The sequence below is a fragment of the Agelaius phoeniceus genome, chromosome 15 (genome assembly GCF_051311805.1).
Source record: "Agelaius phoeniceus isolate bAgePho1 chromosome 15, bAgePho1.hap1, whole genome shotgun sequence".
Taxonomy (NCBI): domain Eukaryota; kingdom Metazoa; phylum Chordata; class Aves; order Passeriformes; family Icteridae; genus Agelaius; species Agelaius phoeniceus.
In genome coordinates, this window is record NC_135279.1 from 6,722,016 (window position 1) to 6,734,089 (window position 12,074).

The 12,074-nt window shown below is 60.0% G+C and overlaps 1 protein-coding gene across 2 annotated transcripts in view; it reads left to right on the forward strand.

Annotated features, from left to right (window-relative positions):
* The first annotated feature begins 4,993 nt into the window (after window positions 1-4,993).
* Window positions 4,994-12,074, forward strand: part of CAMK2A (calcium/calmodulin dependent protein kinase II alpha) — a 34,759-nt gene continuing 27,678 nt past the window's right edge. Inside the window, exons 1-2 of one of the 2 annotated variants that reach the window (XM_054642548.2) lie at window positions 4,994-5,383; window positions 10,829-10,923. In XM_054642548.2, the coding sequence (XP_054498523.1) occupies window positions 5,322-5,383; window positions 10,829-10,923 (157 nt within the window). In that variant the 5' untranslated portion in view covers window positions 4,994-5,321. The remainder of the gene's footprint in view (window positions 5,384-10,828; window positions 10,924-12,074) is intronic. The other variant, XM_054642549.2, reaches the window with a different exon arrangement.

Genomic DNA, 12,074 nt, shown 5'->3' on the forward strand with positions numbered 1-12,074 from the left:
AGCTGGATTATTTGGGGGTATTGGGATTTTCTATAGAAACAAAGGAAAAAAACCAGCTGACAGCAAGGCAGAAGAGAGGAGGCCTCTTCTTGTGGAGCTGGGAAGGAGTTTGAAAAGCTGGAGTGTGGCAGCGTGTGCGCCAGTCCCCGCAGCTCCGTGCACGCCCATCGCTGTGCCATCCCACCCTGCTGGCTCCTGCATCCCTGCACCCCTGCAGGCACATCCCAAGCACTCCTGCATCCCTGCATCCCTGTGCCATCCCACCTGCTGGCTCCTGCATCCCTGCATCCCTGTATTCCTGCATCCCTGCATCCCTGCAGGCACATCCCAAGCACAGGGTTCAGAGGGGGCTCAGCTCCTCCATCAGCCCCATCTCCATCCCTGCTCCCTTAGCATGTTGCTCCAAGAGGACTGGTCCCCACAACATCACCTGGGTGAGCCCCAGGAGGATGCTCCACATCCTCACACTACCTCAAACCAAGCCAGCCAGCCTGGTCCCTGGGGATGTGCACCATCAGCGGGACTGCGGCACCGGCTGCCATTTGGCAGAACCAAGCAGTTGCTGAAAATAAAGCAACATTTTGCTGAAGAAGAGGAGGCTGCAGCAGGCAGAGTCAAAGCCAGGGGAGAGCAGGGGGTGATGCTGCAGGGGCTTGGGAACAAATATTAGCTAAGGGAGAGTTGGTGCTGAAGGGAATGGGAGAGCAGGGCTGGACATGAGGTGGTGACAAGGCTCAGGAAACAGCTTTCATTTCCATATTTACATAAATGCATCCAAGTTTAGTCCTTTTATTTTCATTTTCTTCAAAAATGGAAATTTCCATGAAAACATGTTCAATCTTTCTCCCTTCCCTTTTTACTAACATCCCCATGAAAATGTTCGTCTGGTCACACTTCCTCTTTCCAGGTTTGGATCTGCTGGGCTGATGCTGGGTTTGCTGTCAGCCTGGTCACAGTGGTGGATCTGTTGTCATCTGTATTTTTAATTAAAAAGAGTTGGATTCTGAATGTTTGCAAGAAGAAGCAGCTGAAGGAAAATCTTAGTCCCTGAAAACAAAGAGGAGAGGTGGGCAGGAGCATCTCTGGGTGCTTGGAGAGAGCAGAGCCTCCAGCCTGAGGGCAGCAGTTGTCCTTCACCCCTGCTTCCAGCTGTGCTGTGTCTGAACATTGGGCTGGGAAAGGAGATGCAGCTGCTGCCACGTGTTCCCCTCATCAGAGCGATGTTCATTAATGGTCTGTGCTGGGAAAAACACAGCTATGTGCCAAACCCCCGTGTTTTCAGAGAGCTGAAGTCCCCCGGGGCTGTGTGCGCGCTCTGGCTGCCAAGGGGTTAATGCAGCTGGAGAGATGCTCAGGCGCTGGAGTTCCCTGCACCCGGGAGATGTGTTTGCACAGACAGGCTGAGGCTCCCCTCCTTGCCCGCCTCCCTTCAAGCCCCGCAGGAGCCGGGTGTAGGACGGGGCCGGGCAGCGCAGGGCAGGGCAGGGAGGGCGCCCGGAGGCCCTGGGGCTGGAGGGGGCGGTGGGGGCCGGAGGGGGCGGTGGGGGCTGGAAGGGGCGGTGGGAGCTGGAGGGGGCAGTGGGGGCTGCCTCCCTGCAGCCATGGATGGACCGGCTGTCTCCGGCCCGGCTGCGCCCAGCCCGCGGGCTGCAGCGAGGGGGAAGGGGATGGGCTGGGAACGAATGGAGCTGGGATGGGATAGAGATGGGGAGGAGGGTAAGAGGAGGGTGGGGCTGGGCTGGGCTGGGCTGGGAAGAGGAGGGGATGGGATAGGACGGGGATGGAATAGGGATGGGATGCATCGGGCAGGACTGGGGTACGTCAGAGCCTCTCCAGCCCCGCAGGCAACTCCCACCCGAGAGAGGGGAGAAGCCCAGCATCAGGACAGGGGATGGGCATCCCAGCAAACTGCCCCAGTGGCAGAGGCAGAGCACCCTGAGCACCTCAGGTGTTCTGCATCAGGGGCACACTTGTGTCCTTTCTCATGCCAGAGATCTGAGGACGAGCGGTTTTGCAGGTTCCCCCCACTCAGATTCGGTGCACAGGGAGCCACATGGCACCTGCTGAGTGTCCCCAAGCATCGTGGGCATGTCCCCAGGAGGGTTTTGCCTGTGAACCCTGCTGGAGGGGAGAGGGTGGCACTGAGGGCACCCTGTCTCAGCCAAAACCACCTTGCTTTGCTTGCAGGAGCAAGTGCTGGGCCTGTAGGGACAGGGCACGTTTGCAAACACAGCCCTAAATGTAAATCAGCTCTCCTCACCACAGTATTTATAAACTTATCTAAAAATAACCCCAAATTCAGCTTCCCAGAGGACAGCAACTGAGCATCCCCCAGACCCCAGCTTGCATGTGAAGCTGTCCCAGTAATTTTGGGATCTCTGCAGTATGTAATTGGCAGCCTGGCTGGTTTGGTGTGCGAGGCACTGCTGCAAGCCCCATCCCCTGGGAGCAGGGGCACTGCTGCAGCCCCCCCAGGACACATGGATCCATCCTGAGCTGCCCATCCCGTGAGGCTGGGGTTCAGCATCCGACCTCGGGTGCCCACCCTGGGGCAGCCCCGTGCTGGGATGCAGAAACCGAAGCTCTGCAGGCAGAGCTGGAGCAGGGTGTGGAGAGCAGGATGCATTTTTGGAGAGGCCAGCCCAGTGATGGAGAGGAGCACTGGGGATGAAGGTCTCCATCAGGTGGCCAGACCCGAGCATGGCAGCAGGAGAGCAGCATGGCTCCAAAGCCCTGCAGGAGCAAACCCTGGGATGGCTGGGAACAGACACATCCTAAGGAAATCCTGAGGGCTCTGGGAGAGGACTGGGAGTGCTCCCCCCTACAGGGGAGCCCCCAGCCCAGAGGTGGAAGGTTCCACCCAAAGCTCCTGCTCCCCTGGGATTGTCCCCAGGCACCCAGGATTGGGACCACACAGCAGTTCCTGCTTGGGAAAACATTATCAGCAAAGCAGAGCCTGTTCAGCACGCAGAAGTCTGACACCCCCTTACCCTCAGAAGGAAAAATGTCGAGGAAAATGAAAAAAAAAAAAAAATTGAATAGAGAGAAGAGCAGAGAGGGAGAAACTTTTCCTGGAGAGCCCTGGGGAGGGAGGCAGGATCTTGGTGGGGACTGTGCCATCACCCCTGTCCGGGGGAGGGCTTGGGCTGCAGCAGGGCCCGGGGGGAGCAAGGGACAGAGCCCTCCCCTGGAGCACGCAGAGTCACGCGTGTGGGGCTGAGCACGTGTGGCAGCGCGGGGGTGGCACGGGAGGGGGCAGGTCACATTGCCGAGCGCACGGGGACACGAACGCAGCGCAGGTGGGAGGCACTGGGAGTGAGGAGGGGGCTCAGAGCTGCCCACGGGCATCCTGGGGGTCCTGGGAGTGGGGGGCTCTTGCCTCTAGGGTTGCAGGGGGCTGCTGGGGGCTGGCAGCAAAGTGCTGAAGGAGGAGAGCGCTCCCACAAACATCCGGATGCCCCGGCCCCCACGGCAGCCCCCACCTCCTGGCACAGCCCTGGCGTGGGGAATGAAGCCCCTTTTTGTGGGAGCAGCGTGGGGAGGAGTTGTGCAGATGCCTGGAGGCGTTTTGGGGACCGTTGTGTCCCCGGGGCACAGATGGCACATGTGCACTGCCTGCAGCCCAAGGGAGGTGCCTGGGATGCTCTGCCCATGCCAGGGCATGGCCAGGCTGGGTCTGGAGGTCATCAGCCCTTGGGGACTGTGGGTCCATCCCTGTGCCCTTCCCTGGCTGGGAATCAGTCCCTGCTCTGCCAGCAGGGTCCCCTGGATGGGGCCAGCCAGGAGCAGGAGGCTGGATGCAGGGATGCAAGGTGGGGATGAAGGTGGGTAATGGTGCAATTAATGGAAAAGCCATTAGACCTTTCTCCTCCTCCCCCTCCTCTTCCTCACTCCGCCACTTGCTGTCCTCCTCCACTTCCACCTCCTTTCTTCTCTCCCTCTCTGCTCCTCCTCTCTCCCCTCTCAAAGATTTCTCCCTATTTTTGTCTGGTTAGAACCTTTTCTTTTCCTTTTAACCCTTCCATGGCAGCCTGAAGGGAGCTCAATCCATCTCAGCTGCCAAAGGCAATGCTCTCCCAGCTGGCACAGGGAGTCCCTTCTCCTGTTGTGAGGAGGGCCCCGCTGCTGCAAAATCATCCAGATTTGGGACAAAAGCTTAGTAGAGAGCTCTTCTGGGGGAAGTCAGCAGGTGGAAAGTGCAAGGGGTGGTGTAGACAGAGAGGGTGCTGCTGGATCCCCAGTGAGGGCTGGTGGGAACTCAGAGGGAACCCCCTTCCCTGAGGTTTTGGACCTCACAGCTCCACTTTTATTGCACTTTTTGTGCTTTCTTATGTTCAGCACAGCAGAGAGGCGACTCAGCAACAAAAAGTCCAAGGACTGGGGGGCCAGACCTTCCTCATATTCCCACTTTGAAACTCCCCCCTTTCTACCCTGGCTGGGGCAGCCCAGGGACACAGCACCCCAGGGCACAGCCCTGTGCTCCCCTCTAGCTGTGCTTCAGGCCAGGCTGCTCGTCCCTCTCTGGGGGGGACCCTGAGGAGCTGCTCCACAGGAGCACCATGGCTCTTGGGGGACGCAGTGGGCAAAGGGGGGAGTGGGAGCAGCCAGCCCTCCCTGCAGTGGGATCAGGGCCAGCCCCTCTGGGGACCCTGGCTGGAGGCAGGACGGTGTGGGGACCTGGGGACCTGCCATGATTTCTCCAGCTTCTCCTGACACACTTCTGCTCCATCTGCTCCCTCCTGCTGCAGCGTGGCCCCATCCCACAGCCCCCAGGGCCCCCAGGAATGCTGCTGCAGGTACCAGCAGGGCCTGGATATTTTTTTTTTGTGGGGGGGGGGGAGATAAGCAGTTGCTGGGGTGACAGCATCCTCCTGCAACATGGAAACCACGGTTTCCATGGAAACCTTTTTTGCCCCAATTATTTTACCACTGCCACAGCCTTTAATTTGCCATTAATAGTTGTATTTTAGATGTCCCCCCTGTGCAGGGGGGGGTGACCCCCGGGCAGCCCCCGGGCCGGGTCCCCAGCAGGGCCCTGGTCCCCCAGAGGGCGGCGGGGTTGGGAAGCAGTTGCCCCGGCAACAGAAACAGGGCGTTTCTGGCAGCGGTGGTCACCATGGGGACGGCGATGCTGACGAAGGCTTGTGAAGCTGAGAAGACAAATTGCCCTCATCATTATCTCTGGGCTTGTCAATCAAATATATTCCCTTATTTACCTCAGCGAGGAGAGAGCCCCGGGAGCACACGGAGAGGGAGGGAGCGAGAGGAGAGCTGCTTGCCCCAAACTCCGCGCTGGGAGGGAGCATTTCCAGCCCCTCAGGATGGCCACCATCACCTGCAACCGCTTCACTGAGGAGTACCAGCTCTTTGAGGAACTGGGCAAGTAAGTTGGAGATGGGGCTGGGATGCTCAGAGCAGGGCTGTGCCCTGGCTGGCAGAGAGACTCAGCAGAGCTGGGAACTGCTGGAGATGAGGGAAAGGAGATGGGAATGGAGAGAATGCAGTGGGAATCAGAGAGGGCACGCGAGTGAGGATGGGGGCTTCCAGCCCCAGACCTGCTTCTCTGTCCCTGCCTGAGTTCAGGGGCTGCTGATGGGTGCTTGGCTGGGGGCTTGGGACACCCCAGAGGGCTGGAGTTACCTGGGAAGGGCTCGGCTGCCCCTCTTATGGAAAAGCTGCTCCCAAAAAAGGAGGCTGCTAGCTCCCTTGGGAAGTTCCCCAGCCGGGAGGAGGGACAGGACAGCTGCGGAGGAAAGCCAAAGCAGTGGACACCCCTCACATTTCTTTAGGGAATTTATCTGTGTGGATTCACTGGGGCTTGACTAGACCTGCAGGAGACCCAGTCTGCCTGGCAGCCTCCAGAGAATCCTGGTGGCTTTTGGAAAGATCCAGGGTATTCCCCACCCCTGTCCCAGTGCGGGTGAGCCATAGCCCTGTCTGACCCTGCTCTCCTGCGAGGGAGGGCTCAGCTCCTCGGGTGCAGGTGACATCGTGTGTGCCTGGATCAGTGTGTGTGTGTGTGTGTGTGTGTGTGTGTGTGCAAACAGAGCTGCCTGTGCCCAGCAAGGGGATCCTGGGGAGCACTGAGCACCCTGGGTGCAGCAGAGCAGGGGATGCCAGGCTCCCCGTGTGGAGGGATGCAGGGATGCTCCCCGTCCCGCCCAGCGTGTGGCTGTAGACGGGCGCAGGAGTGAGCAGGCATGTGCCTCTGTTTTGGTTTCTGTGCCTTTTTTTGGAGCTGGTGTGTAAATCTGGGCCGTGTGGCCACCGTCCCTGCGGGGTGGCTGGCAGTGTGGTGGTGGGCTCGGGGTGCCTGTGCTCTGGAGGGGAAGCTTTGCCCATGCAGAGGCACAGGGACGCTCCGAGCCCGCAGCCCTGCGCCGCCTGGCACGGAGAAGCCTGTGCCTGAGCATGTGCCCACCTGCACGTGGGCGTGTGAAACGGGGGCGAGGGACAGGGCAGAGATGGGGAAATGGAGAGGCTGAGACAGGAGGACTTTGTGCTGGCTGGGCTGAGTGCTGCTCACATTCCCCAGCCAGACTGTGGCACTGGGGTGCTGCTATGAAGTGCAGGAGGCAGAGGGACCCCCCTGTCCTGGGACACTCACACCCATCCCTGTGGCATCAGGGTGACAGAGAGGGGCTGGTGGGCAGCAGGGGACTGGGTTGGGGAGTGGGTCCCTGTGGCAGGCACAGCCCCAGCTGGCACTGCAGCAGGAGGATGGGCACCCTCTGGGGAGCTGGTGGCAAGGTGGGATGTGGGACCTGCTTTTTCTCGGCTTTTTCTTGGCTTTTCAGGGCTCTAGGGCTTTGTGGTGGTGGCAGGGGATGGGCAGGTGAGGCAGTGGCTGCTCGGTGCCAGTGGTGAGGCTGTGGGGCTCTGGCTGGGCAGAGGTGGCTGTGGGGATGTGGAGGGGAATTCGCAGGCCAGGAGTGATGAGGGAAGACCAGGAGGGCTCCTGGAGGCTTCTGGGCTGTGGCACTTTGCTGGGTGGGTGCTGACAGGAGAGCTGAGCACCCAGGCTCAGGGGCTGCCTGCATTGCCTGGCACTGTGGTCTAAAACCACCTGGACAGATGCATTTTAAAGGAATAAAGGAGCAAAGCTGGCGCAGCAGCTCACCCGCCCCTGCGAGCATCGCCCCCGACCACCCAGTCCTGGGCTGAGGCAGGGGCAGCAGCCCCAGCTCCCTGCATCCCACAGCTCCTCCATCCACTCCAGAGGGCAGCTACAACAGCAGCACTGAGGTGTTCCCGAGTTAGGGGCTTCACCAGGTTAGCCAAGGTGCTGTGGGGCTGGTTGGGGATTTTCCACTGGGATGCTTTCCAGCACATCCTGGCACATTCAAAAATCAGCGCTTTCCCACGGGGAAATTTCTGCTTCATGGGCTTGGAGAGGGAAATCAGGACGAAGTGCCGCACCTCTGCTCTGCTGCGGCAGCTGCTTGCTCTGGGAAGTGCCGTTCCTGCTCCGGAGAGATGCTCCCGGTGCAGCCGGGGTGGCTCCGTCCCGGCAGGGCTGGGCAGGACGGCTCTCCCCGCACCAGGGAGCAGCGTCCTGCAAGGATTCAGAGAAGAGAGGCTCCATCCTGAGTTTGCTGTCCCCAAGGGACTGGGGCGGCTGCTGTGGGGCACACGGTGTGTCCCCAGCCCGGCCGGCAGGAGGGCAGGTCTGGCTGCTGCACCCGCCCCGTTCCTCCGCCGTTTGCTCGGCCGTCACCCACCCTGACAGCCGGGCAGGTGGGGTTTGAGATGCCCCACACCTCATGGCAGCCCCACGGTGGGGCTTTGGGGGCAGGCAGAGATGGGGAGGGAGATCTGCGGAGTCTGCCCAGCCAGGCACAAGCCCTTGGCACATCCCAAGCACGGCAGGACATCTGTCCCGAGCGGGGCACACGGAGCCGGGGAAAGCCCACTCCTGCGGCAGCCCCCGCAAAGCTGAGCGAGGGAGGGAAGGGCTGCTCGGATCCCCCACGCTGGCAGGAGGGAATCGGGCGGGGGGCAGCGGGGGGGACGGGGAGAGCATCCTGCCCACGGCCCCCCGGAGTAGGACAAACATGAAGTGCAGCTCCATCGGCGCCTCCAAATCCGCCCCCGCAGCAGGTTCAGGGAGAGGCTGGAGACAATTACCGTGCCGAGCCGTAGGATCAGCCCCTCCGCTCCCGGAGCTGCAGGAGAGGGGGCTTATTAAAAAAGGGGAAAAAAAAATATGGAGGAACAAAAAATCCCCAGCCCACACTCTTCTCTCTAGAAAGGAAAAAAAATGCCTCGGAGGAGGAGGAGGTGTTGAAGAGAGGGAGGGTGGCAGCAGCACAGCCGGGCACTGGCAGGGAAGGTGTGAAAAAGGGAGAAGCAGAGCATCCTGGTGGCAAAGCCGCTGCTTGAGCTGGTGGGGAAGGCCCTGGGGACAAGGCATGGGGTCAGGCCTGGCCTAGGATCAAGGGACAGGGGCTGCAGGGCTGGGGCTCAGCAGTGCCAGGGCTCAGGGCTGCAGACAGGGCTTGTGCTGGGCTCTGGGTCCAGCATCACCCGGCGGTGGCAGCCAGCCAGGTGACAAGGACACGGTCAGTGCCCATGGCCCTGCAGGTGATGTACCCAACCCCTGCTCAGACTGGGACATGCTGTCTCATCCAAGCCAGGCAGAGGTGGGGGCCTCAGCTTCCACCAAGGTTGGGGTGATCCCCACCCAAAGACCCAGAGTCCGGAGCTGCTGCCCATGGCCAGGGAACAGGACATGATTCCTTCCTTCCAGAGGGGTTTCTTGCAGCTCAGGGGGCTGAGCTCCCTGCCTGGCACCCCCAGCAGTGCCTGCAGTGCTCCATGAACCCCTGGTGTGGAAGGGGATGCTGCCTTTGCTATGAAGATGCTGTACTTAGGTGGAGCAAAGGGGGGCTTTTTTCCCCCTAGGATGGAAAAATCCTGCATGGAGCTGAGTAGCAAGGGAACAGCCTGGCACAGGGAGTAGAGCCTGGCTGGGGGTCAAACACCCAATGAGGAGGGTTCCTGGCTAATGCAGATCTACTGAAGGACCCAACTGGAGCAAGGATGGGGGTATGGCAAGCATGCTGTACCCCTGGGTATCCTGCACCTGCATCCAGTGTTCCAGGTTCCACCCACCCTCCAGGCACACAGGGTTTTGCCTATGCTTTACAGACCACAAACAGACATTTGGTTTCTGTTAGGAAGGTCTGGAGGAGCCAAAACCAGGAATGCAGATGGGGGAATGAAACAGTCGCTTCCCATGGCTCCCCCTTTTGTGCTGTTCAATTCAAATAAGAAGATGAGCAAGTGGCTGTGGACACTGGGACCAGGAGTGACCATCAGTCCCCAGCCTCCAGTGGGTCTGGGACACTCACAACCCTCCAACCTGCTGGGTTCTGCAGTGAAACCCTGAGCTGGGGCAGAGGGACATCCCTGCTTGCTGCACTCTCTGCTGCAGACTGTCCTGCCACTGCAGAAACATCACACATATCTTTAGGAAAAAACGTAGATAAGATGAGTCCCAGGGATCCAGAGGAGCCCACAAACCCTACACAGTGTGGGGCTCCCAGCAGGATGAAGAGAGTGAGCCCGCAGGACTGCCAAGAGCTCTGGCCTGCCTACCTACGGCAAGCTGGCTATGGAGCATTTCGCCCACCCTTTCCAGTTAATTCTTCCCCAGTTTTCAGGGGTATTAACAGCTCAGCTCTTTCAGCAGCCAGGATTAAATGGCAGGACGGGGAAGCTGGGAAGCACCAGGATGTTTTCCCCCAGCTCCTGCCTGGCACGTGCTGTGAGCGATGCTCTGCGTGGCAGCACCGGGCGCGTGGGCTGCCAGCTCTGCTGGGGCTCCATCCCCATCCCTCCACACCCGCTGCTCGCCTGCTCTCCTAAAAATCACATTCCAACCCAAATTGCCCGTCTCCACCCGCCCCCGCCGCTAAAATCAATTATCAGCCGCTCTCGGCAGCCCGAGGCCTTTCATTGCTCGGCAGGGAGTTGCAGCGGGGTGAAGGGGACTGGGGGAGGGTGGGGCAGGAGGTGGGATTGCTTTTGAGAGTTATTTTAGCGATTGGAGAGGTTTGGCAGGAACGGGAACCTGGCACAAAGGTTGTGCTCAGCGGGGCTGGAGCGTGCGTGTGTGTGTGATTGCAGTGCTGCAGCTCCCAGCCTGTGTGTGTGATTGCAGTGCCACGAGCTGGCAGGGCTTGGGGCAGGGGGTACCAGGGCAGGCAGGAGTGCTTGGAGTGTCCCATCCTCGTGCTTGCTCTCCTGCCAGACCCCAGGAGAGCTTTGCACATGTGCAAGGTGCAGCATCCATCCCATCTGCCCAGCTGGGCTCTATCCTTGCAGAGTCCCCTGGGCTGTCCCTGCCTGGGTGACAGTTTTGCAGTGGGAGGGGGGATCTGGCACTGGGCACAGCTGCCAAGTGCTGCTGTGACTGAAAGGTCTAGAACAGAGAGAGCTACACAGACTGAAGTGGCCGAGAGCTTTGTGGCAGCTGCAGCCACCACAGTTTCCCTTGGGAACCATTGCCCCCGGTAAATCACTGCCCCTTCCCTCCTGGCAACAGGCAGGGCAAAGCCAGGAGGAAGAGGAGGAAAAGTGCACAGTGCCTGGGGTATCCCAGAGGAGCACAGAGGGGAGAAGCCCACATTCATCTCTAATTCTGCATGTGCCTCCTCCCATCACTCCTCAAGGACAGTGGTGCAGGGAAGCTGATCCCTATCCCTGCCCCCATCCCCATCCTTGTCCCCATGCCTGTGGCTGCCCCTCACCCCACAGCCACACGAGGGCTGAGCTGTGCCTCTCCCACACCAAGCCCTTCACCTCTGGCTTCTGCTGTTCCCAGGGGCGCTTTCTCCATCGTCCGGAGATGCGTGAAGGTGCTGGCAGGACAAGAGTACGCGGCCAAGATCATCAACACCAAGAAGCTCTCTGCTCGAGGTAAGGACTGAGGGTGTTTTGGGGAAGGCAAGAGGTGAGCAGGACTCATGCAGTGGGGAATTTGTCCCCTCTGCATGGTGCTGGGAGGATGCCTTTGATGTGCAATGAGGTGAGGGGTCTTTGAGGGGGACCCTTCGTGCCACCCTGTCCCCACTGTGCTACTCCCTGAGCTCCTTGATGGATGGGGTGAACATCCTGAGGAGGTGTCTTGGTGGCTGCTTGCCACTTCCCATCTGATCACAGGGATGCATCTGCAGCCTGGCTGTGCCTGGGGAACTCCCAGACCCCAGTCTGCTTCAGGAGCCAGAGAACCCCATTTCTGTCCCTGAGACCCCCCCACTACCCTGCACACACATTGCACACAGCAAAACGATGCTTACAAGCCTTGCAACAAGTCAGAGCAGCTTTGGGTGCAGGGTAGCACAGTTATTTTGGGACCATAACTTCCTGAGAGGGCCCCTGCTGACACCCCATCCCTGCTCTGGGGTCTGTAAGTTTTCTTACTCATATACCTACATCAATGAAAGGGGAACATCCCTTCAGGTGGGGGTTTGACTTCATTTCTACCTGGAAATGGGCCCTCACCCCTCGCTGGTTTCTGCTCTGGTGGAACATATTGGCTGCTTGCTGCTGGAAGAGGTGCTGGGGGTCTGTCCTGGTGGGTCTATCTCCAGTGAGGCTGAGATGAGCCAGCACACAAATCACCAACCAGCCCTTGCCCCAAGCCAGGCACCCCTCTGCCCCCCTCTGCCCCAGCTGGCAGAGGAGCTGTGGTGAGGAGGATTGAAAGGATGAGGCAGCAGATGCCGTGTCCCCGCTCCGGCTCCCCGCGGCTGCCGGCAGCGCAGGATGTGTGCGGGGAGGAAGCACCCTGCCAGGAGGGTTTAATTAACCTCCCTCGGTGTCTCTCCCAGTTCCACTGCTGACCTCCGAAGGCAAAACAGAAATGCAGAAAAGAGTGACAAGCTCCTTTCTGACCTGGAATTAAACCAGCACGTCGCAGGGTCCCTCCCACAGCGCTGCCGAAGCGGCACAGCACCGGCACTGAGCCCCTGAGGTCCTCCAGCACTGACTCCTGCCCCTCATCAGGCATGCGGATCATTTTCTGCCTTGCAAGCCCAAGGCTGGGCTCTGGGCAGGGTGTGCAGTGC